Below are 27510 nucleotides of genomic sequence, written 5' to 3' on the forward strand. Positions count from 1 at the left end.
TGAAACTTTAAACCAAACAAGCCATTTAGGTTTTATAAGTAACTATCTTCCGCCCGTGTCTTCGTCCGCGTGGAATAGCTACTTTGGGTTAACACAATTTCGATAAATAACACTGAAAGAATTTTTTAATTAGAAGTTTCTGAAATCTTTCTTAAATTTAGAAGTTTCTGAGATTAGCGCGTTAAAGCAAACGAATAAACAAAGAAACTCTTCAGCTTTATAATATTAGAATTCTTACTCTACATCGATAGGTTATGATATAATATTACCTATGGAAGAAAAAATACTTTTCGGTGGATAAAAGGGCAGACAAATAAAACATAACAAAATAGTTAAGAATTGTCCTGAAATGATTTACTTGCACATGGTGACTCTTTAAGAATTGAGAACAAAACGTTTAAAAAAGTGATCGTATCCGTAAAATACGGGTAAGCTTACCTACTGGTGCCTTTACTGAGAGATTTTCACGCTTTTTGAGTCGCTTGCGCCTGTTTTAGTAGCTACATTAACTACTGTAGCATTATTTTAGCAACAAACGAAAAAGACGATTCTAATAATTTGGGCGTCTTTCTTTGTATAGTTTCTGTAATATAAATCAAATTTCGAAAACCCGATGGACCCCAAGTTGATGAAATCGCAACTACCCACAGGAAGCACGGTCGTTGGTCGACCTTCCACCAGGTGGATTGACGACATCAAACGAGTCACAAGAATCACTCGATCGACCGGATCCGGACCGGACTTAAGATCGTGGTTTTTTGAAAACTAAAGTGGATCAACGGGTGATGGTTGATGAGGGTGATGATATCTGATATTAGAAAAAGGACGATAGATATTTCAAATTTTGACCACATTTAGCATAGATTTACCCGAGCTGAATATCGAACTCATGACTGTGGGTGGACTTTAGAGAAATCCAAAATCTTACCTCCCAACTGCGCCAGAGGTCGTATAAACATATTCAATATTTCAACAAAATATAAATGTCACTTGCCCGTCAACCAGTAAACTAATTCCTAACTTTTGACGTATGTTAGTATACGAAATTGAGATTTATGTAACAAATGTCAACCGGTGCTTTAAGACAACCCTTAGTGGATATCATTTAACAGGTAGTTGACATGTCAAAGTTGATTTGATGTTTATTTTTACAGGTTGTTCATAAAGATCAAATTAGTGAATAGGCCAGCAGTGCTACCTACTTAAGTGTACAATTAGGTATTCATTAACGTCGACGCGTCGAGATTTCGTGCTAAGGTGATATACCTACCTACGACTTCGCAATAACGACTGCGCCGGTTTTTTCTAATGAATTAAATATCAACAAAGGAGTAGAAAGCTTGTTAATTAGCGGTTCTACCTTTAGAAAGGTCCTATGATTATCGTAAATCCGATTTATATTGCACACGTGGCCTTTGCATTTAAATATAAGTTAAAGCCCGCCACTGACGATCAAATAAGCTCACATGCCTACAGCGCCAACGGCATGATCAGTTTTATCTGTTGTCAAGCCGTTAGCGCTGCAGTCATGTGAGCGCGCGAATAAATAAAAAAATATTTCTTTTCATTTTATCTAAAGGCGTGTGTGTTACATGGATAGCCGGAATTATTTTAATTACTTCGTATGAAAACAAAATTTGTTATTAGCTAAAAAAAATAGTTATGCATTTCGGCTTCTATAAGTGGACTCGTCAACACCTTGAAGTTATGGGAAATACTCCCGAGCACCTGTATAAGCTATATTTTGCTTCTGCCGTTACTCGTAGGATTTAAATTACTTTTCTGTAATTCTGTGTGTGCACTAAAGTATTTAGCTACGAATGTATGTGTGAGTGTATTTTAATAACTGACCTCGTCAATGTATACTTTATTCTATATGTCTATTGACTGGCCTACTTATTCTATACTTTACTCAACTTTATTCTACTATACTATAAATGTCTGTTTCGTTGGTGCAGTTGTTAGCGTATCGATCGTGCCTATTCAGTCTATATCCAGCATAACCTAGCCATCGATCGCTGTCATTATCTTTAACTAGCGGAAGCCCGCGACATTGTCTGTCCTTAGATCTCTTTAATCCGGCCCTATCGCAAAATCCGTTCTTAGCGGAAACCTACTAACTATAGACTACATTTCTGCTAAATTTCATCTTTTGTCAAGGGGTTTTCGAGATTTCGTGATAAATGACTTTTCCCATTTATATATCTCGTTTTAAGATAACAGTTGATAGTTTTTCTTACAAAATCAAACATTATAATTTGATCAAAGGGTACTTATCATTTCCCCTATTCTCTCTCTTCTATTCGAACTATATGTCCCACCCATTGCCAGGATTGCGACTCAGTGAGCTATGCCGGTGACTTTAGTACTTCTGCGGATCTCCTCACTTATGATTCGATCACGCAGAGATCTTGATCTTGATCCGCAGTTTGGCGGGAAAATCGTAGAAATTACATGTATCTTTTATTTTATTTTCATTGATTTGCTAAATTTTAGAGTTTTATTGCTTATATTTAAAGGTGTTTAGAAGTGAAGGTTAAAAAATAATGTTTTAAGTCATTAATTCGATTTTCTCGGTGGACTCTAGCAAAAGTTTTTGTAAGGTTGCTATCGCCTTACTAAAGCATGACATGACTTGACTATGACTGAATGACTGCCAACGATGGACGATGGACTATATTCGACCGTTTTCGCCCTAACAGGGCTAATTAATTACTAGATAAAAATTATTACATGATGACTGGCTATATGTTTTACAAAGTCACATTTAATTTAAAAATAAAGGCCCCAGACGTTTTTAATCGAAATGAATGAAGACGACCGTCTATCAATACCTACTGTACCTACTCCATCCATCTTAATAGATATGACGTTCTTAGAAATTACTTTCCTCATCAACGATGCGAATTTCTTAGATGGATAACGCATTATTAACATACACCAGAAAAAAATGCAGCCACATGTTAATAAGTAATCTACATACCATTAGTTCTTTTTAAAGTTAGTTTTCAAAAGAGCAACTGTTGAGTTTCTTGCCGGTATCTTCTCAGCAGTACCTGCCTTCCGAACCGGTGGTTGAATCTTTACAAATAGTCAACTGATGTGTCAAAAGTGCTTGTAAACTGAGCTTACTTGAAATAAATGATTTTTGATTTTGATTTTGATTTTTTTATACTATTCGCATGATAATTCGTATAGTACTACAATCATCGACCTAACAAGAGAAAAGTCTTCTTATGCTAGCCACAAACGGTCAATTATTCTATGTTTCTGTAGCATCGACGACTATAATTGATCTTGTGTTGGTCACTGTGTAAATGACTTCTATAGTATGCCGCTTGGGTACTGCCGTTTTTCAGAAACTTGAGAATAATTGACCGTCAATGGCGACATTTAGGTACGTACTGGGATAGTAAAGGGATTCTAAACCCTCATGTTCTCCTATACTAAGATACTGGAAATAAATCCGAGCATTTAATGTACAGAATCGTTGGACTATTTTCGTATTTCTTTTTTTTTTTTACTGAAGGAGATGTCTGAAATTGGGCCCACTTTACAGAAATTAAAAATGTACTAAAAATCTTGTGTACTTTACTCTTTGACACCTATCTATGTATCTAAGACTTTACTACATTACTCCATTAGAATCTTAGCCGAAAACTGGTTTCATTATTTTCACATCAATCGGATCGTAGGGATTTATGTATCCTCTTTGATGCGTATTTCTCTGATTGTTAGTTGTCTTTGTAAACGCAGGCTGTCAATGTCAATGTCAATCAATGAATGAGATGTCATTGTCAAATATTATGTCAAAATTCTAATACTAAGCTAAGCAGGTACTCGTAAGAAGAGGCATGCGCCTCTCACAAGTTATCTTTGTCCCTCTTTAAGGGGCTACAAGATCTCCATTTGAGCAACCAGACTTTAATAGTACGAGTATGGTAGTGTTTAATAAGCTTTCCTTATAAACATAGTTTCTTACACCAAACAAGATTATTACCAGCGATTTACATTACTGAGCGAGTACAACTAATTAATTTAAATTGTAAACCAAGCATGGTGGCAATCTGTCATTCTTAAATTGGTCTTGTCAAATGATTAAGCAGAATGACTATTTGGATAGGAATGTTATAACAATTATAATTTTGCTTCATTCCAAATAAATAGTTATACTTAGGCATAGTTGAGGTGCGTACATAATACTTATTAACTGTTTAGGCTTTAGACCCGTCTTCAACGTACTTTTGCGACAAAATGTGGCTTTTTTCTCGTCTTGGTTTTTATCTCGGTGGTATTTGGTTGACTATGAAAAATCCGTCCTGGATACCGGAGATCGTTATGAACATACCCTTAACTGAAATTATTTGTTCAACCCAAGACTGAAATTATTTGTTCAACCCATTAGCACTATATTTATTGATATATTTAATTTAGTCTTATATCATTCAGTAACCAGCTCAGTGAAGGTCGTCGTATTATATACGGGATTTTGAATCATTTTTTATTTTTATCCGTGCTAGTGCTATCAGGTCGTGATATCACGAAACGTATTTGCAAGGTTTCATTCCCGTTGTCGGTATGTATAATATTGGTATAGTATAGATTATATAAAAAAAAAAACTCAATGCACAAAGAACACCTGCGTGCCCTTCCGCCAACGGCCAAATACGCTTCCGTCCTTGTCGCCATTTTGAGATAAGCGCACAAATACAGGGTAAAGCTTTACCACTCCTTTCTAAAACGGATATAGGTATGCAATTTTTTATAAACTATTTTTTTGGTAAATCCTTGACCTTGGGGTCCCAAGATGCAAGAGGTCATGTGACCTCGCACAGGATACCGCAGTGTTGTTTTTGTTGTGGGGCCTCATTTTAATACAGCGTGCTAAGGGCAAGTAGTAAGCGCAGTGTTGATCGACCCCCCACTAGGTGACATCAAGCGAGTCGCAGGGATTCGCTGAATGCAGGTGGCTCAGTATCGTGATGTTTGGAAATCCCTGCCTATGTCCTGCAGTGGACGTCCATCGGCTTATATGATGATGGATGATGATAATGTGCTGAGAGGAAGCTCCATACCATCTATCTACTAAGTAAAACGAGGGAGGCCAGGAGTCGCACACAGAAGATACATATTATAATCTTTTATTAAAAATAACTGTAGATTTTGAGTTTCATGATAAATTTTCAATTATTTTTGTGAAGTACATATAGTTCTTGATTATTTATACGGAACCCTCGGTGTGCGAGTCCGACTCGCATAAATATGGTGAAAAGAATTCCAACATGACGGGCGCTTGACAGCTTATTGAGGTACCTACCTACGTGTTTCTATAGATAGGTTCTATTATAGACGATGACCAGCAGAGAATAGACCTAGACCTAATTAGAATAAAAATAACCAGTGCTTATACGAACGAAGCTTTAACGAAAGGTTAGTATTTACACGAGCAGCAACTGCTACCGACGACTGCAGTCGACCCTTAGACTTGGGCAACTACATTTATTATTAAAGATCAGTACCGATGGGGCTATTCAGGAGAATAACTCGTTAATAAAATATTAGAAACGGTTACAAAACCTTATCGTGTGCTTGTAAAATTAAAGCTATTGATGTCTTAGTTTTTTCAACTCGCTCAGTAGTAAGCCTTTGTGACTTCAGTTAATCAGGTGCCAGGTTCGAGTCCTCGGTAACTAAAAAGCTGTGAAATACTGAGGTAAACACGGAAAGCAGATGAAACTCTAATGACGTCTCCCGTAAGACTCTGATAATTTATAATGGACATCCATGTCCATGTCGATTAATGACAATAGCTTCAACTTACAATCTTTAGAAACTAACTTTTTATCCCGTTTTTAAAATAGGACGCTTTTTGTGGTACAAAGGTAACAACTTATTAAACAGGGCATTGTTGTTAAATAAAAATTCAAAAGCAAAAAATCAAAAAACCTGCTCCGATTTTACACATTTAAATGTTTTGTTAATTATAAATGCAAACACGAATATACCTTCATGAGATCTTAAATACAGTCTTTTATTCACTATATCAATATAATTATCACTTCGTTTTAAAAAAAATAGTTTTGTGTAACGAATAACATAACGTATTGAATTGCAGGTTCACTTTATAAGTAGCCTTCGATACTACCGACTTTGTACAAGGCTTATGTATAACTAAAGAGGTTGTTCCAAGACTACTTGCCTCAGGTATAATTTTCACGTTTCTATAAACCGACTAAATTGAACAGTCGCTTATTTCTCCAAAGACTTTCTGTGTAAATCACGTTTTTTATTCAGCCATGTTATATCGAAAAGAACATTGTATCACATCATTTTGGTGCGCAAGAGGGAGACGAAAACCGAATGGCTATAACCCTTTTGCAAAGATTATAAAATATTGTTTTCCTAGATGAGACAATATGGTTCAGAATCAAAATACACAGGGATAATATTCTACCTACGTGCCACATATCCTACACACACAAATCGTTGGTACTTAATTAAATAACATCTCGATGTAACTTCTACAATCTTATTTATAAATTTTATAATTTAATTTATAAATAAGATTTTATGTATCTAATAGCTTTTATAATGATTTATTTATTTGTGTAGTCTTCGCATAATAATAGCTAGGGGTTGGTATACAAAGCATAGTTAGTTCGTAATTCTTGGATTTCAAACAAAAATGGTTGATTCTCAGTTCTAATTAAATTGTAATTTTAAACTTTTGATTTTGGTTTCAGGACCTTATTAACTTGAACCTAAGCTTAAGGCTTTGACCACCGATAATTTCCGTATTACCAGCAAGCATTTACCACTAAGCATATAAAGCTCTGGTAGTAAGCCCACTTTAGAATCCAGTTGGCTGTAAACAGCATAAACCGAAGCATTAACTAATTAACGATTAATAGTCGTATGTATTAAAAAGAACCGTATTATCTATTTTAAAGGAACAAAATATTTTTTATAATAAATTTACTTAATAGCCATTTATGTATATGTAAATAAAGAATTATATATTTTAATTAAGTTAAAAGAATTGTATTGTATGGTCAAAATTAGTGTCAAAACCTCTTGTCACTTCTGTAAGTTTATCTTTGCTCGTGACGTCACCTCGGTAAAATGTGAGCAACAGGTCACCCGTATACCCGTCCCTCTCGCACTTACTCTTCCCATCGAAGAATGATTCAAGGATGTGCTCTCTTCAGTTCAGTGCTCCCTCTCTGGCGCGGAAGCCTTAAGGCTTTCGTGTTAGAATATTAGAGCTCTTGCATACGATTTAGTTATCTGGAAGTTTTGAGACGCTGTCGCAAAACTTTGAAGATGAGTTTGTAGTTAAGTACAAATCTCATGTAAATATTAATGTAGGTACTTATACTTTACAACAATACACACGTCACTACTTGGTCTCAAAGTAAGCATATAGTAAGATAGAAGACTTTATCCTAAATATTATATAAACATATACTCGCAAGTACTTTAATGTATAAATACAACCAGACACGTATAAACACACAAGCTCATCACAAATATCAATCGAAAAACATTACGATCGATTGGTTTACGTTACTTTAGTTAGTTTATTATTCTTAATTTATCCCTAGATTACTAAACTATCCTACAAGAGACGTTGTTACTAAACATTCGTAAAAAATACTCAAAACAATACGTGGCACAATTTTGAATAAACTTAAATTATTTTTAGTATTTTTCTGGTAATACACATACCAATTTTTACAAATTTAATGTAAAAAAATATAAATAACTTTCCATACAAACATTCAACCATACATTTTTCACCCCTCCGATTTTATTTTTGCTACAAAAAGTATTCTATAACCTTCTGTGTATTATGCTCTCAAATCGTGGCAAGTTTAATTAGAATTCATTCAGTAGTTTCAGTGTGTTGCCCGGTCAATATAATCACGGACAGACAGACAGACAGAGAATATATAAAAAATATATATTTTTTGGTTCACTATAGATTATGTTATAATACCCTGCAAAATATCTTCAATGTATAGTTGGGCCTGGTACAGTTTTATTAAAAGTACAAAGAGATATATCTACAAGTAATATCAACATAGAGATATATCAATATGTAGTGACATTGTCCTGTTTAAATTAGTGCTTACGCTCACACATCCGGTAGATAATGATTTATTTTTTTAGGAAAATAATGAGGTAGTATATAAGTATTCATAATAAAAATTAACTTACATGATCTTCGTCTCGACAATCGATTATTTCACTTCTGAAAGCAAAGAAAAACAGAAATTGTTAAAAATTGTTAATTATAATAGAAAATTGTTTTACTTTTTCACTAACACATTGTATAATAATACCTCTCACAAGATCTAAAAATATAAATTACTAGCAGACGCCTCGCAGTTTCATACGCGTAGTTCCCGTTCCTGTAGGATCATCATCATCATCAACATATCAGCCGATGGACGTCCACTGCAGGACATAGGCCTTTTGTAGGGACTTCCAAACATCACCATCCTGAACCGCCTGCACCCAGCGAATCCCTGTCACTCGCTTGATGTCGTCAGTCCACCTGGTGGGGGGTCGACCAACACTGCGCTTTCTAGTGCGGGGTCGCCATCTCGTAGGGGTATAAAACATAGCCTGTGACACTAGCAAATAACGTGGTTGTCTATTGGTAAAAGAATAAAATTGGTAAAATTAACTATGTAGAAAAGACAAATCTTGGAATCTTAATTTGACCCACTTCCCGGTTTTTAATTAGGATGAAATTTGGCACACGCTCTGAGTTCTGATGACAATACATGACTAGCTAAGAAACGTCATTACAAATCCAATATGGCGGTCTCCCCACCCCAAGCTTGTAAAATATAAAAAAGCTATGTATATAAAAAATCTTGGAATCTTAATTTGACCCACTTCCCTTTGGTATTCGATCAGGATGGACTGGATGTTTGAAATCCACCCCTATAGACATATCAAATGAAAGGGTTTGCTGTTAGGCATACGAAAAAAATTGTCACGTGACTTAAATTCAATATTTGTAATTTTTAGTGTGTGTTAAAGGCGTTTTTTTGGTTTTTTAAACTATTTAAAATTCTTTTAATTCAAGTAATCGTTAATTAATTAAGCTTAAAATAAAAATAATGTATAAATAAATTAATTGTTAAGTTGTTAATACCATTATAATGTTAGTTAGTGCCTTAGTTGGTTAATTGAAAAATATGTTTTTATCAATTTTAATTTTTACACAATATTTAGGCTTTTGTAAATATTAATAAACTAAGTATGTGAATAATGTATCAAGTTACCTGCATCGCAGCTTCTTGATAACGGGCATCTGCGCGGTGCTGTCGTGGATCCTAACTTGTGTGGGATCTATCTCCTCGCAGTCGTCATCGTCATAAGGTAGCTGACCGGTTCTCCGCGCCAATATGGACTCCATGAATGGACTGTAAATCTGGCCCGAAGTGCCCAATATGTCGTCGATATCCGTATAACGTGATATGTATTTCTCGGCCCCTTTTTGATACGGTAAATTAGATGACTCGCGTCTATACTGGCGATTGTTTTCATATGGCGAGCTTCGGCCCCCAATATAGTCCTCGACATCTTTTGGAGTCTCTAAACCTTCTGGGCTCCGCCTGGCCCCAAGGGGCTCATCATCAGGCAAGTGTAAAGGAAACGGTGGTATATGACTAGGAGGTATATAAACTTCAATTTCCTCAGAATCAGAAGAATCAGAGTCTTGCGGAGGCGGTGTGGGTAACTTTTCTATACCTTCTGGAATGTTTTTATTACTAGACAACCACCAAGGCCGTTCTCCAGACTCGATATGACGTATACGTCTTACCGGAAAATTTCGCTGATCAGAACCAGATTTGCTGAGACTTAAGTTGTTCTGTAATTCTTGTTTATTTACACTTGATGAACTTTCAGTGTTCATAACTCTCCAGTCTTTTCGTTCCCCTGATTCGTTTTGCCGGATTTTGAAGGAGTTCAATTTATCACTATCACTGGAGGATTTTCTCGGAGGCGATAACCTTTCTATGCCTTCCGGAATATTAGCATTACTGTCTAACCACCACGGCTTTTCGTCGTCTGCAAAACAACTAGGTTTTAATGAATGTTTTAAATCCGTGGAGCTATTGTGGTCATTATATAATTCTGTAAACCGATCTAAGTCATTGTTTGTATTTTTTTTATCGGTATCCGAGTCTAGCCATGAAGCTCGATCCCCTGATTCAATGTGTCTTATAGCTTTTAATTTGACCAAATTATCATCATTTGATGCTATGATATTAAATGTATTATTTCTATTCCGAGATCCACTTTCAGACATGAAATTCGTATTACTTTTAGCGGAGTCAGACTGTGATATATCAGTCGTGCGATTAATTTCGTCATTATCTTGGTGTCTGAGCTTAAAGAGATTGGTCACTGGTGCTAGAGCCCGTATCAAAAACGACTTAGCTTCTTCACAACCTTCATTTTTATTTAATAAATTATGTTTGGTTAAATTATCATCTAACGTATTCTCGTTTGATTTCTTTTTCAGTACAGTATCATCTTCGCTTATTGAGGATTGTGTTGATAAGGTTATGCTGGATTCGGGACTGTTGCTTTCTCGGGACTTGGAATGTTTTAATTTAGTAGGACCATTATGTAAGCTTGTATTTGAGGAATTCTTGTTCGAATTTTTTGATGGAATTTTGCTTGAGTCTTTGGATTTACTACTTTTATCGTTAGTTTGTTCGGAATCAGTTGAACTAACAGATTTACTTCTCTTTTTGACGACTTTTTTAGAAGATGTAGAATCTGAGGATGAGTCAGTACTTGATTTACGTATTTTTACTTTTCTTACCTTAGTTACACTTTCGGATTTAGGTGGTTGAGGAGGAAGCTGGTTATTGTTAGAATTTATTTTTTCTGATGATGAGATTAGGTCATTTGACAGTGGCGTAGATGGTGGACTTTTAGCTTTCTTTAACTTTAAATTCACGTTAATAATAATTTCGGAAGTGTCATCTTCTTGATCCTGTACACTTATATTTACTGTGTCTTCATTTGGTTCCGAGCTACTAAAATTAAAAGGTTTTTCATTTTCTTCTGTGTTTGGACTTAAACATTTGTTCTCTATTGGAGTAGGTTCTTTACTTCTACTTCTGCTACTTCTATCATTACACGTATTATTAGATAAGTTTGTATATTGAGTTAGATGTCTCCCTGCGTATCCTGTATAACTATTTACGTTAGGCGAATAGTATGTCCAATTCGTCATGCTGGTCCTATTTGTATTTCCAAATCTGCTAGATCGTGTTGGGTCATCAAGACGATCAGATTGCATCTCTTTATCTATCATTTCGGGTCTTTTTCTTGCACGAGTTATTATTTTTTCGATAGTCTTAGCCATATCTGCTCGTCGCATTCGCACATAAGCCGAAGAACCAGGTGGGGTTGGAGATGTATGTCTTGTAACAACAGTAACGGTCTCTGTTTCATTGTTTTCATTATCAACCTCTTCTATACCGTTTTCAATTATATCTGTTTTATTTGTATTTTCATCTTTCTCTTCAACTATATTATTTGGTGTAGTAGGTTTTTCAGTTTCAGGTTTACCTACATCATTTATGAGAATTGGTGAAACAAGTGTTCTTTTTATAGGCGTTGGGCTTCTTAGATAACTTGATGATGATAGGCGATTAGCTATAGCATATCGGTTAACTGTGATTTCTGGCTTAGTTTCTACTCTAGGAGTTGGCCGTGTATAATTAGATGAGCGTGGGTAAACCTTATAATTTGATAGATTACTGTAATTAGAGGCCTTATCAGTCTTAATTGGAATGTCTTTGACGCGATCAACAGGGCCTATGTCTTGACATTTGTCTTTGTAACTTTTCGCAGTTCTTCTATCAGGGCTAGTGGTTCTGGTTGTCCGGCTAAGGCTATATTTGGATGTTGTTGAGACAGGACTGACATCTCTACTTCTATTTGTAGTAACAGAAGGGACCGAGAGTTTAGAATAATCTTTCTTTTCGTATTTAGATGTTGGTTTGTCAGTTTGTTTGTAGCTAGAATATCGGCTAGCTATTGTTGATATAGGAGTCTCTTCGCGGGTTGAGCGATCGTTAAGTACAGGTATGCTAGATGATTTGTAAGACGGGGTGGTGGTGTATTTAGCTGTAACTGTTGATGGTCGCTCTGAGGCACTTGCAGTTCTCTCTGTGTTACGGTTTTTGCTATACGTAGATGATGAATCAAACTGAAACAAAATAAGTTTTTTTTAATTTTTTTATTCATTATATAAAATATAAATTAACTATATAAAATATATTACATAACTGATGAAATATATTACATAACTCTTGTTATGTATACAGTAATCTAGTCACCCATATGTGTATAAAATCCACCTAGACTATTGAATACACCTATGCTCCTCTTACAACATTTCCAGACGCGGGAATCGAAACCACGGCGTTGGATTGATATGTATTTTTTTGGATTTAATTGGTAATTCTTCCTTGTAATAATCCTATTTTAATGATTCTCCTACATGATACAGGCTTATTCTCTCCTATAAGAGTGGGCGAATCATAGCTTAGACCCATCACGTTGCTCTTATGCGTTATGGCGGGTTAATTTAAAACTTATATAAATTGCTACCAACTGTCCTACCAGCGATGTGTAATATATCTCTAACATAAGTACCAGAAGCTCATAATCATCAAGGAATATTCAAATCCATAATCCTCATTCAACACTATCAGACATAAAGCTGTTCCTTTCACCGCTTTATAAATAGCTGAAGGAATGCGCGCCCGAAGATAACATACAAGGGTTTTATTGAGCCCTTCGCTTATACACTGAGTGATTAATACTTGGCTGAAGAATGGAATTTAGCGCCAGCATTATTTGACTTGAAGTTTATGGTAAGAGTAATAGAGTGTTTCAAAATACACTTACTTTATAAAGTTCAAGCTAACTTAAAATAAACTATTTTAATCTAAATTCTTCTCGATTCTATTGCAGTAAGGGATAGTGTCCAAGGGACGGCATTATCTCAGGGCTCGATTTTTTAAAGGGCATTTAAAGTCAGTATACTTTTTTTCTTTGTCAGTATCTGATTATGTAAGTGCCGTAGGATCCTTAATGCGCTCTTTTATATCCTCAGCGGCGTCACTGGGATGTTTGGGCGCGCGCAGAATCATTGCCTGATGGGGCCCGAAGGCAGAACCAGAAAACATGGGCGGAACAATTCTCTGAGGACGTCTCCTCTGAGACTCGGACCAACCAGACCAGCCTCTGTGACCCAGCCAAGTGGCACGTCGAATCTCTTTCTATGATCGCAAACGCTTCGAAAACTAGAAAAATGTATGAGAATGACAGATCTTGATCACGTGACCTATAAATAGCAAATGTCATTCCTATACAGTTTTCTAGTTTTCGAAGCGTTTGCGATCGTGAGCGCCTTCAAAGTGATCAGAAGGTAGCACGTACGATGTTATTTTTCGATTTGTAGTTTATTTTTGTGATTTTGAAGTAGGTTGAATTTTTTTGTTAAAAAGATTTTTCACTATGTTAAATAACGAACGGTTCGTAATCTTCTACAAAATGTGACACGCACGGGATCGAATCCTACAAATTTCATTTAAATAACTTTCGAGTAGTTATGCACTCTGAGCTAAATAACTTCCGAGTAATAATGGACTCTGCGCTTAATAACTTTCGAGTAGCAATGGACTCTGAGCTAAATAACTTTCGAGTAGTAATGGACTCTGAGTTTAACAACTTTCGAGTAGTAATATACTCTGAGCTAAATAACTTTCGAGTAGCAATGGACTCTGAGCTAAATAACTTTCGAGTAGTAATGGACTCTGAGTTTAATAACTTTCGAGTAGTAATGGACTCTGAGTTTAATAACTTTCGAGTAGTAATATACTCTGAGATAAATAACTTTCGTGTAGTAATGGACTCTGAGTTTAATAACTTTCGAGTATTAATGGACTCTGAGCTAAACTGCTGACAGTTGGACGGACGGACGGACAGCCAGACGGACGGATGGATGAGGCGAAACTATAAGGGTTCTTTGTTAAATACGGACTCCATAAAAGTAGGTATTGTACTTACATAATTCCTGAATGACATTTTTGCAACCGGTCACCTTTTTTCCATTAGTTTGTCAAATTGTTCGATGCAGTGCTGAAAGTAAAACAAATATGTACATTAATTAAATGTCAATACGAGTATATTGAATAGGAAAAATTGATTGTCTCGTTATGTAGGTTTAGTGGTTCATTATCATTAACATCTGATAGTGATCGTTAATAAAAATAAATATCCCTGTAGAACAGCGGTTCCCAAAAGGTGTTGGGAAAAACCCTAAGGTTCCGTGAATGGCCCTCAGGGGTTCCGTGAAAATACAAGATTTCCATATTGTAAATCCTTTCACTTGTGATAATATTAACTGACGTAATTTATTATTCGTTTTCAATTAACTTGTTTAAGGAAAAATATGGTGAGATGTCATTCATCACATTAAAATTTTTGTGAATACCTAAATAAATATACGAGACGTAAGTGTATTTCCGTATTTAGTTTACTTCTTTTTTAAGCTAAGGTTGCGCCGAAAATGGTGAAACAAAAAGGGTTTCGAAGTCAACAGAATTCGGGAACCACTGCGTGTAGAGGACTTAAGAGGCTGATAATGCTGATATTGAATATAAAGAAGTAAGCGATACTTTATTATGAATAGGAAACATTTTGATTTATTTAGCAAAAACCGACACAACAAAGCGATAACGTCATCATCATTATCGTTAAGAACCTTTATTCACCTAAATGTTAAGGTTAGGCCTTAGTCACATGAGAATTGAGAAAATTCAAAAGAATGCCGGTTTACTCACAATGTTTTTCCTTCACCGTTTGACACACGTGATATTTAATTTCGTAAAATGCATATAACTGAAAAGTTGGAAGTTCATGCCCCGGATTGGATTCGTACCTACGCCTTCATAATCGAAGGCAGAGGTCATGTCCCGTAGACTGTCTCCCTCCCAAGTCAAAATCGTCTCCGCATTCCGAAATTGGTGCATACTCAGATGCTGACTCCACAATGTTCGACTTACAATATTCGTAGACTTCGCAATTGAACATTGTACAGTGAATTAGATTTGATTTCGATAGGATAAAGGTGGTACAGTAGCTGTAAATGTGTTAAAATGGGCCCGTGGCGTGCTTAAGGTAGTTAACGAGGGTAGGCATTAGACGTAAAAATTGTACAAAATTGGAAAATCCTGCTCAAATACTGGTTCATAATTGGACATTACGTTAGGCAATATGAGTACATGTTTGCATCTAGGAAGTGCACGCCACTGGCAGCCTGGAGTTTATTCCTAGGCGATCATTTCTTGCCAGTTAGGGAACTCTAACAGTCCATGAATAGGTAGTTAAAATACACAATTGTCTGTTATAATTCCCAATAGAATCAAGGCCCGCGGCGCGGCGTGATGGAAAGCGAGTGAAAAGAGTCCAAAGTTTATCCCTTGTTGGGAAAGGCGGTTAACGCAGCGCGATCTACTTAGAATGGGTCCAATAACACCATAGTTTTCTTAATTTGCAGAATGCCATCTATGAAATACTAATCTGACTCGACAAACATTGTTTTGCTTTATAATGTCAGCCGCTGACGATCATGTGCATGACATCATGCCGATCGCAACAAACACACGATCAGCTGACAAGCCCTTAGCGCTGCAGGCATGTGAGTTAACTTGATCGTCAGTGGCCAGCATAAGCTACTAACAGAACCTTGTGTTACACTCGCGTAGTCCCTATTCCCGTTTGAATACGGGGATAAAAATAGCCTGATATTGTAACTTTCTATTGGTTAAAAATTTTCAAATCAGTTCACTAGTTTTCGATTATATTCGATATTCGATATTACTATATAGACAAAATCTTTCATTTGATACCAATATTAGTACCCATAGCACAGACTAAAAGACGGACTAAAAGTAAGCGGCTACTGAAGCGATTTAGCTGAAATTTGGTATGCAAATACATATAGGATAAACACAAAGACTACTTTTTCCCGGAAAAATCCATGTTTCCGCGACATTTATGAAAAACTGTATTCCACGCGCACGAAGTCGCGGACGTCCGCTAGTTGCCAATATACAGAATTCTAAATACCGCTTATTCTAACACTCACTTGACCTTGACCGGTTTTGTATATAAACAATTTTCCTTAAACAATGTTAGGCGAGCTCTCAAAACAAACAGTATGTAATTCATACATTTTATAACACTACACAGTTCTCAGATGTAACCGTGTTTGGTTTTACATCTATTGTTGTGTTTTAACTGTGATTCACATATTTATATACTCTACAGGGTATCTATAAAATACGGGAGATGATTAATGGAAAATCCAATTTTTTCCTTTTAACAATTTTTCACTGAAGTTCAAGTCTATTCATGACTAGCAGACCAACCGCGGTATCATCCGAATAGTTCTAACTCCCGTGAGATAGAAGAGAGGAATATAGCCCATGTAACTCACTGACAATGTAGCTTTCCATTCCAAGTTAGTGATGTATTAATTCAAGCCGTTTAAATCATAAAGTTTAAGGATTTTCAGACGGTTCTTTCAGAAACGGCTTTAATTAACACAAAACTACCTTGGTACCGCCGTCAAACTGATCGCACTGAGCAAACTGAGAAGGTAGCACACGATTTTATTTTTCGCTTTTTAGTTTAGTAAAAACGTTTTTATAATTTTGAAGTCGGTTATATTTTTTATTAATTATATTTTAAGTGATAATATCATATTTTTTATTCTATGTGTGTATGTTCACTATGTAAAAGATAATATTCAACTAAATTAACTGCCTAAACCCATAAACTACAAATAAAGTAACTTAGCATTTTTATGTTTTTGTATATATTTACTTGACAAAACCTAACCACAATATTGTGGAGCCCCATTTTTTTATTTGCACCAGGGCCCTTGGTTATCTAACTACGCCACTCCCACGGCTGGAAAATATCTGTGTGATGTGCATGAATGTTTTCCAGTGTCTGTGTGTACTTAAACATTATATTACTATTCATATGTAGTATATAAAATGTATATTATCAAAATCAGCTATCCCTTATTTGGCGTTAGAGAGTGATGATTGTGTGTATTGTTTAAGTATACTTTATTTAGTTTTTGACAGCCTCCGTGGCGCATTGGTTTGCGCGGTGGATTTACAAGACGGAGGTCCTGGGTTCAATCCCCGGCTGGGCGAATTGAGGTTTTCTTAATTGGTCCAGGTCTGACTGGTGGGAGGCTTCGACCACTAAGCTAGCACTAAGCACTAATTTAGCGTTCCGGTACATGTCGTGTAGAAACCGAAAGGAGTGTGGATTTTCATCCTCTTAATAACAAGTTAGCCCGCATCCATCTTAGACTGCATCATTACTTACTTAGGTTAGATTGTAGTCAAGGGCTAACTTGTAAAGGATAAAAAAAAATATTTAGTTTTAAAATATAACTGTATGGTAGTTATACTGTGCTCGTAGATTGCCGGGAAGCCGTGGCGACCCCATTTTCTGTGGAGCGATCAACCCGCAGCGCAAGTCTTTGACACTTGCCGAGAGTAGGGCATTTATTTTCGTGATGTACCGACAGAAATAATTCTACCAGATACTATACTGCGATTGTGTATCGGGATCTTGTGTTACCAGTGGGTACGACCGGCGACCCACTGTGCCAAGGCAAAGCGGAAGATAACACTACTATCTCGAGAACTTAATAGTGACTGCTTCATCTTTGATCTATCAGTCTATTGGCTACATTTTGTTATACTTAAAATTAGTGATCCAAATAATTTAAATGTTTGAAAATAAATAAATAAGTCATTAATTTCCATAATAAATGTAAAATAATTTCTAAGAGATTTGTAATATTTATTTTGTTATTGTTATTTGGGTACCCATAGACGGGTAAAGGCCTCCTCCATCGTTCCCCACTGTTTTTTTTTTCAATATAAATAATATATAAAGGAGATGGTCCATTTCAGGTCCACTCTTGTACCCCATATCATTAAAATTTAAAAAATACGAGGAGTTTATTAAAATTTATTAAAGTGAATAAATCTAACTAAATCAAAAGAAAGAAATAAAATAAAAACCCAAGTTTTTGAGTTATATCAAGATGGCGTCCATAGAGCAACTGTGACATGACAATTGACAGCAAACGTCAAATCGATTACTGCGTTATAAACGTCATCTATCCGCCAACGATATGACAAGATAAGGTTCATTTCTTTCCGATTTCAAAAAGGAGGGGGTTCTCAACTTTATATATGCGCACCACGACATAATAGAGAAAAACAAAATTTACTACCATTAGTGGCGGATTTGAAAATATCACTTTCTCTTTTGTTTTGTTTGGGATAAATGAGACAGCTATAATTCAATTTTGCATCTGTTGGTCTCTTTACGAGATAAATGTCGTTGACAATATGCCTACTGGTATCGACGCGAGAAATATATCACCCATAACCGGCTCAATGAGCATGACCACGAGTCTATCAGAGTGTGAGGGGTAAGACGAATAGTCCACCTCACTGGCCCAATGCGGAGTGTGAGGTTTTAGTTTTGGTATTTAGGTTTCCTCAAGATGTTTTTCTTTCACCGTTTGAAATATGTGTTATTTAATTTCTATAAATGCACATAACTGACAGGTTGAAGGCGCATGTCCCTGGGTCCGATTAGAACCTCCGCCCTCCTAATCGAAGGCAAAGGTCATATTCAGAGGGCTATCACGGATCTAAAAGACGTATGAGAGAGAAACACATGCTGTAGCCTAACAATGACTGAATCAAAAATATCGCTCTATTTCGTTCCATCGCAACGAATTATTGCGATACATGTTTTCAATTCTGTTAAAAAGTTCGTGTAAAAGTCGTTGACTAGACTAATTAGAGATGATTTTAAAGACGGAAGTAAGCATGGCCGAGTTAAAAATATATTCAAAATATTTTGTTGGTCCGACAAACGTCATTTGCGGGTAAAAATCTTATGAGTGACCCCGTTGGCACGGTATTGTCCGTCCACCTGCCAAGAACTGCTTCTGGGTTCGAATCCCTTCGTGTGATTTTAGTAAAAGGTCACTTTAGTTCATACGGATTAATTCACAACTTCAGTGCAATGAAAATTTAGATCTTTTTCATTTTATTCCAATTTGATATTAAATAATATGATTAAGTAATAGTTAATGTAATTAATGAGTGCCATGTCTCAGCTACACAAAACTTGGACAGACCGTAACGTAACGTCTTTTCCATTTTTCTCTATGGGGCTGAGACGTGGACCCTAAAATCTGCAGACCGGATTGAGGCTTTCGAGATGTGGTGTTGGAGGAAAACGCTCCGGATTCCAAGGACTGCATTTCGAATTAACGCATCTATACTTGTCCAACTCAAAGTTAAAATAAGACTCTCTACCATATGTTTCAAGCGTATTTTAGAGTACTTCCGACACATTGCCAGGAAAGATGGAGATAATCTGGAAAAATTTGTTATTACTGGCAAGGTGGCAGGAAAAAGACGTTGGTCCGACCAGGATCGCACTACACTCGAATCCACTGTTTACGATGCTCTTTGCGTAGCCGGAGATAGAAAAAAATGGCATAACATCCTAAGGACAAAGATCAGAGATGATGGTGGTGGTGATTGGTAACCCTAAAACATGAGTATTACGACTCACTGAGGGGGAATGTAATGAAATGGTTAATTTATTAAAGCACAGATCATGAGGTTCCTCCATGTTCAAACTCTGGAATTGAAAATATTGGGCTTTTCTTCTTTCCAAGAAATTCCTTGGCAGTGTGGGCTTGGAGAGTGATTTTACACCCGCGGACAATGCTAGGACTGATACGACTGATACGAGTGATCTTTACAGAGTACAACATTTATTAGCCTAATCCTACCAATGCTTATTAAAGCACTGTGGTGGTCTAAGCTCCAAATCATATATCCAAATTATATAAGACTTTAATTACACTATCTGAGGCCCGTGGTGAACTCATTGGAAGGGGTACAAGAAAAATGGTTATTCCTTTTTTAAATGACAGATTACTTCTAAAGTTCTGAAAATCAGCATCAGCTGTCCTATAGACTAATTTGGTTTTTATTAACAGCCTATTAAAATAAACACCTAATCAACAGGGAAATGTTATCTACGACTTCTGTGTGATATCCACTATCCAGGGTTGTCAATAGGCACCAGATGACAATAAAATCTCAAATTGTCAACTAACATACGTCAAAGTTAGTGAATTAGCCTGCAGATCGTGGGCCCGTGGCATTTTTTAATCTCTACAACTTTATAGATACGCCACTGGGCTTATTAAAGATTTTATACGATTAGATATGTCACTAACGCGTCGAAAGTGAAGACGAACAAATGTGGCTAATTGTCTTAATATCATTTAGTCGCATAGTAAACAACATTCATACCATAACCATCTGTTTTTCGCAAATCTCGCAAAATAGCAAAATACTACAATTATCCTTTGTTTGAAATAAACTTCTTTAAAGTAATCTCGGTGTCTAATAAATAACTCAGTCTAGAACTTATATGCATAACATGAAACAGGACTATTTATAATTATTTACTTGTATTGCAATTTCCGCAAGTATAAGTATAGCTTTTTGGTATGGATAAAAGAATAGTAAGGATGATCTGACAATGAAAACAAATTCGAGAGCATTGTTATAGTGTAGGTCTCGCCCTGCCGGTCTTCGAAGCATGCCTACGCTTTAAGTCTTTGACAGGCATAAATATTGGTCTTTACGTCAGTAAGTTCGTTTTGTACTTGTCTCGTCTACTCCCGGGCTAAATGCGCACCGCTTGACAGAAATGACAAAATGAATTAGGGTTGCCACAAACTATAACATGTTATTATGAGGAATTGTTGCGACCATTCTGGCCAGCTGTATTATTTTCATCGTCAGTTTAATTGATTGTCAGATCTGACTTGTAACAAGTAATATTAGATTGGATTTTCTAATTTGAATTATATTCCTTGAGAATTAAATTGAACAGTGCGTTGGTTTCATATTAATTTAAATAGCTGTAGTGTTTCAGTTATTTTTATTGGAGATAGGTGCATGAATACGTGCACTTCTTGTAGGAGTATATAATATATAAATTAATAAACAAATAGGAGAAAGCGTTACTTCAGAAAAGACCATGTTAAAGCTTTATCATCATCATCATTAGCAACCCATTTTAGCCTCACTGTTGAGCACGAGTATCCTATCAGAATGAGAGGAGTTAAGCCAATAGTCTACCACGCTAGCCCATTGAGGATTGGCAGACTTCACATACGTAGAGAGTTAAGAAAATTCTCAGGTTTCCATATGATGTTTTTCCTGCATCGTATTCATTTATTTAAAAAATGCACATAACTGAAAAGTTAATATATTTACTGATTGACCAGTGACATCACATGAGATTCAAAGGTCTATTAGTATCTTTTTCTATTTTTTTCAGGTCTGACTATCATAATATGTGCTTGTCTATCTGTCAAGTTACTACATGTATACAAAAAAATGTTGAAACACCATTCCGCTGACCTCTTTCTATGGAACGTAAGGTTACACAGTTGATCTTTGAATTTAAGGCATCTAACCTGAGACCGAAACTACCGTTTAAAAACTTTATTTTAATTTAACCTACGTTTTAAAATGCCTACGACGAAGACTAAAACTAGAATGAAGATTTCATAATAATTTTGTATCCCATAAAAATTTTAAATACAGTGACAACCCTACCTCTAGTACACTTTTAAGTATATAAAATAATATTAATATTTTTGAACTCTATGCGTCTAGTAATACAGGTGAATTCAACGAGCTTTTGTATGGAAGCTACATTTGTATGAATGTAAGAATGTATGTTTAAATGTGTGTACGCACCGTCGGCGTATAGTTAAAAATAGCTTTCGCTGCATTGGATGCAATGGGATATCCTGACAAATTATTTTTATATATAGATATTCTCCCTGTTTGTCTTTATATCCGTTTGACTCAAATATTTTAGTTTCTGCTGTCTGCTATGAAAAAGAGATTAAGTAACTACTAGTTTCACATATATATGTGAAACTATTTACTAAATATTTGGGCAACTGAACTGTGTTTGGTATTTTTTGTATGATCATTATTTTCATTGATAATGGTTCTTTATTGTAGATCTACTTATATTTTTATCACATAAATAATAAAAATATTATTATTGTCTTAAGGGTTTCATGGAATTCATTAGACGAAAACTGTGGACTACTGTGGATCACGTGTCTCAAACGGTGAAGGAAAACATGGTCAGGAAATTTTCTTAATTCTCTAGATAAGCGAAGTCTGTCGTCGTAATGACTACTTTTTATCACAGTAATATATTTAGGTATGTAAAATATCAAATTATGTACGTTTATTTTATTGTATATATTTTATAAATATATGTTTTATTAATATTAATATTGATATTTATGGTGTAGCAGCTTGGTGAGTTTTACTTTGTTGAAATATAACAAAAAAAAAATACATGTCTATGGTACAGTGGTGGCCAGTGATAAGATTCTATTGTCTGTGGATGATGTTTATAGACACTGTCACTCTCGGAGATTCAAGTGTCATATTATCTGTTTTTTCAATTGATCTGCTGTTCACTATATTTTATATGATTTTACAAATAATAATAAATAGAATAGTCAAGCAGTGCTTAAGTCTTTTATTTGACCTCCGGCGGCTCCAACTCCCAACACTGCCTGGGTCTGGCTCGCAGTGACTGTTAAAATTAGCTGATAGTGATTGTTAGGAAATGGTGTGACTATAGTGCCACGAGTGGAAATCGAATCCAAGAACTCTCAATGTTAAATCCGGCCTCTAAATCTTGGAGCTATTATTGCTTCACTTAACTTTTGTTCTATTTTTTTAGTTAACGATTACTAAATATACCAAAATAAAAAAAATATATTTTTTATTCACAAATTAGCCCTTGACTACAATCTCACCTGATGGTAAGTGACGATGCAGTCTTAGATGGAAAGCGGGCTAATTTATTAGGAGAATGATGAAAATCCCCTTTTGGTTTCTACACGACACCGTACCGGAACGCTAAATCGCTTGGCGGTAGGTGTTTGTCGGTTGGGTAGTAACTAACTGCGGCCGAAGCCTCCCACCAGCCAGACCTAGACCAATTAAGAAAATCTCAATCGGACCAGCCGGGGATCGAACCCAGGACCTCCGTTTTGTAAATCCACCGCGCATATTACTGCGCCACGGAGGCAGTCAAAAACCGGACAAATTAAACGGACGAACGATAGTTTTATCTGTATCTGTACACACGTGTCCATTGTATTTGAGGATCATAAATAAAATGAGTTGGCAGGGAAACACTAGTGCGGCAATGTGTGTCAAGTTCACCGGGAAAATGTACAATCTAATGATTGTTTGGCGTTGCCGCCATTGGCATAAAACATAAAAAAAAAACAAAACATACTAAAGCACCTGTGCACTAGGCAGTCACGATTACGACCAATAGCCGCAACGACCTGCAAGCCTGTTATCCTACTAATATTAAAAACACGAAAGTTTGTGTGGATGTTTGTTTGTTTGGATGTTTATTACTCTGTAACGCCGCTACTTCTGAAGCGATTTGGCTGAAATTTGGAAGGAAAAAAGCCATGGATTTTTCCGGGATTTGCGAAAAACTGAATTCCACGCGGACGAATACGCGAGCTTCCGCTAGTGTATAATGTTTTATCTCAGTGTACAACTCTAATAATGAGTTACTACATCGTTTTCATCGTATTTTCTTTTATGCGATCATCTAAATCAAAATACTGAGACATATTCATGTTAAATTACAACTTTATAGTACCTACTAATAGTCTCTGAGCTAAGCCACGGACGAACAGACTGGTGGGAAATTAAAGGAGTTCCCAGTTGACAAAGGCACCTTAATAATTTTAAAAATAGCTACTAGTCTTTTTATTACACTTTCTATGTAAGTTTTGTCATTGCAAATGTTCATCTAATGATTCAATATAAATTCTTTTTTTATTCATGTGACAAGTACAAATTTTAATAAGTAACAATTTGCACATGATCAAACCCTTACGGAGCAAAAAAAGCAATTTTTAAAGAAGATTATTCTCAAAAACTTTTTTAAAAATATGACTTACGTTTTTGGAATCCTTATTAAAAGGACATGTTTTTGGGCTAGATGTACAAATTTGCCTAGTACATTTTTTTATCACTGTGACCGTTAAAAGAACATACAAAAAAAATGTCTAACAAAAAATAATTAGTCCCGTTTTTTGAAAAAAAACTTACTTTGTAGTAGAAAAAATTAAAGTTTCATTAGTTGAAACAATTATTCAAAAATAATTACCAAGGATAAAATCAACGCTTAAGTAATTTTTCAGCAAACAGTATGACTAAATTGTACTGAAAGTATTGATTAATGTATTATGTAAAAAAATCAATGTAACTAAAAAACTACGGGTCAGTAACGTATGCTTCTTTATTTTTATAGGGCTTGATGTCAGTTATCACTCTGTGGAATAGGTCGTATGATATGTCGTATGTCGTACTATTTACGGGAAACCCTGTATTACAGCTAGTATATGTCAAAGTTATTGAATTAGCCTGCTACTGGCTAATTTACTTCTTTGACGTACCTACGCTTGTTGAAATTGAGATTCTATGTAACAATTAAAATGTCATCCAGTGGTTACTGGTGGAGATCAGCAGGTAAATGACATTTTATCATGGACTTAATAGCATTTTATCAATTATACAGTTTTCGGAAAAAAAAAATCTCTACTTGGTACTCTTATGACTAAAATGTGCTCACCTTATTTCATTTTCTTTCTTTCTCTCATTTTTTCTTTTTTTTTAAGTTAGTAATACTAGTGTGTATGTTCTTTATTTGTGATATTTAAGTTATCTTTTATTTACTGTTCTTCTTTATTTCATGCTGTATTATAATTTAGTAAGTTATTGTAAATAAGCCTAATAAATAAATAAATAAAATAAATAAATAAATTAATGATAGTTTGCCCAGGAAAGTTTTAGACAACCTACTTTCAATATATTTTTAACATCCTATGTTGATATGATAAGGTCTGTGACCTCTTTGGCTCCGTTGTTAATACCGTGGTTTAAAACAAAGAGTAATAATACTACTATTATATATAATTACTATAACATGTAAAACGAATAGTACGAAAAGTAATCAATATTTTATTATGTTTTAAAAATAGTATTACAAATTTATTTTATTAGATCGTTCATCACCACTACAATAATAAAAAAACAAGGAATCACAATCGATATATAGTGCCTAATGAATATCTAGGTAATTGGAAATTGAAGTGAAAAGCACCCAGAACACACGAAGATTATATGGTTGAACCCACGTAAGGGTTATTCATGGGCTTAGGCATGCAAAGCTGTTTTTCTAAATCAAAATATTATTGAAAACAACCGCGAAAGTATAAATTCTAAAGTTCGCTTTATTTAGTTTACACTGTATTCTGAGATATCCTTTATTTTGATATCGTTTAAATATAAAACACTAGGCACGATGCATGTCTGGAGCGGACTTAAAAACTGCAAAAGCAGCCCGTTTTAGTTAATTACAGACCCAACATCCAGAGACTTGTATCAAAAAATGCAGGACAGAAATAGACCATCGGTTCGCACTCACAACATCGAACTATATGGACTACGACTTTATGTAATAAAACATCCGGGTTTTTAATAGTACTATGGGGTAATAGTAAATGTATTGTGGACTGACCTGGTGTGTTTGTACGATGCGTGCGCAGTGTTGGGCGGGCGGCCGGCGACTGGGCGGGCGGGTGTTGCGTGGGCGCGACACACGTGATGTATCTCATCCGACGAGACGGCTGCGACACGATACGAGGATATAGTTAACTTTTACGATATACGAGTACGACTAGTACTATCTGTGAACTGCCTCAATTTTTTTTTTATACTCTACTAGTTAGCCCTTGACTACAATCTCACCTGATGTTAAGAGAGGATGCAATCTAAGATGGAAGCTGGCTATACCGAAACCGAAAGGAGTGTGGATTTCATCCTACTCCTAACAAGTGTTAGGAGTAGGATGAAATCCACACTCCTTTCGGTTTCTTCACGACATCGTACCGGAACGCTAAATCGCTTGGCGGCACGTCTTTGTCGGTAGGGTGGTAACTAGCCACAACCGGAGCCTTCCACCAGCCAGACTAATTAAGAAAACCTCAATCGGCTCAGCGGGGAATCGAACCCAGGACCGTCTTGTAAATCCACCGCGCATACCACAGTGCCACGGAGTCCGTCGTTGATTTGTATAGTGTCGGACCACGAAGTCCATCAAACGGGTTCGAGTCTATGAATTATTGAGTTTTCCTCTGAGGATTTTTCAGTTATATTACTGAAAAATCCTCAGATCAACCTGGGTGTTATAATGTTGGAAGAGCTAGCCCTCATTCGCACGAGAGCTTTTTTAACGGACATTTTAAACTTTTTCGTTCATTCAACTTCATACTATATTTGAACGCTTTTTTTACCGTTCGTTAAAAAAACTCTCGTGCGAATGAGGGTTTACAATTGTCTTAAAGAATACATTAAGCCGTTGATCCCGGTCAGTATCATCTGATCTTTAAAGAAATTAACTCCATCATCGTTCAACAGCTCTTAATAGAGTGGCGTGGTGGGTATAAGCGCCTCTTTCTTCATTAAGGCTCTGTAGAGGGTGACGTAGCGACCACACTGTATAGCTTGGCAAGTTCGTTGATGACTCTCACATGATATGCGGGCGACGGGGGGAAAGGACTGCGGGTGTGAAGTCGTGCGCGCGGGGCAGAGAATAGGACTGCGCGGGTATGAAGTCGAGCGCGCAGGACTTCGCTACCCCCCTCCCGGCCCGCGCCGTCCTTCGGGAGTGTTACGAACGAATTTTCTAAGCTACGTATAGTGTTATTCTGTAACAATATTTTTTTAACTCGCGCGAGTTCCGAATATACCTGTTATCTTTTTCTTTCTATAGTATCGTGTTAGACAGAGAGAGATATAAAGGTGCATTCCACCTCGCACTAGCGATTTATAAAACATCTTTGTAGAATAACCTTCCTGTGTTATTGTAAGTTCGGTGGGCAGAGTGCAGGGTGGGTCCTGAAAAAATGTGTATTGTTTTGCACATTATTTATACACTAGCTGACGCCACGCGGTTTCACCCGCGTGGTTCCCGTTCCCGTAGGAATATGGGTATAATATATAGCCTATAGTCTTCCTCGATAAATGGGCTATCTATCACTGAAAATATTTTTAAATCGGACCAGTAGATTAGCGCGTTCAATCAATCAAACAAAGAAACAAACTTTTCAGCTTTATAATATTGGCAACCACGAAATGAGGACGAAAAAATAGAGGTAGGCCTGGCCCACAATAGGGCCAG

At 36.0% G+C, this 27510-nt stretch overlaps 2 protein-coding genes across 2 annotated transcripts in view; both read right to left on the reverse strand.

Moving 5' to 3' along the window:
• The window catches only part of LOC112045728 (FH1/FH2 domain-containing protein 3), an 83403-nt gene extending 77229 nt beyond the window's left edge, over positions 1–6174 (reverse strand). Inside the window, exon 1 of the mRNA XM_024082024.2 lies at positions 6006–6174. The gene's annotated coding sequence lies outside the window, so the exon portion shown is untranslated. The remainder of the gene's footprint in view (positions 1–6005) is intronic.
• Positions 6175–8211: 2037 nt separating this feature from the next.
• On the reverse strand, positions 8212–25892 carry LOC128199749 (probable serine/threonine-protein kinase DDB_G0282963). The gene is made up of 4 exons (XM_052890832.1): positions 25849–25892; positions 14119–14190; positions 9300–12250; positions 8212–8254 (listed from the first exon to the last, which is right to left on the reverse strand). Exons 2-4 carry the CDS (start codon positions 14134–14136, stop codon positions 8212–8214), a joined length of 3012 nt encoding a protein of 1003 aa, XP_052746792.1. The 5' UTR covers positions 14137–14190; positions 25849–25892.
• Positions 25893–27510: the final 1618 nt, after the last annotated feature.

The sequence above is a fragment of the Bicyclus anynana genome, chromosome Z, assembly GCF_947172395.1.
Source record: "Bicyclus anynana chromosome Z, ilBicAnyn1.1, whole genome shotgun sequence".
NCBI classification, from domain to species: Eukaryota; Metazoa; Arthropoda; class Insecta; order Lepidoptera; family Nymphalidae; genus Bicyclus; species Bicyclus anynana.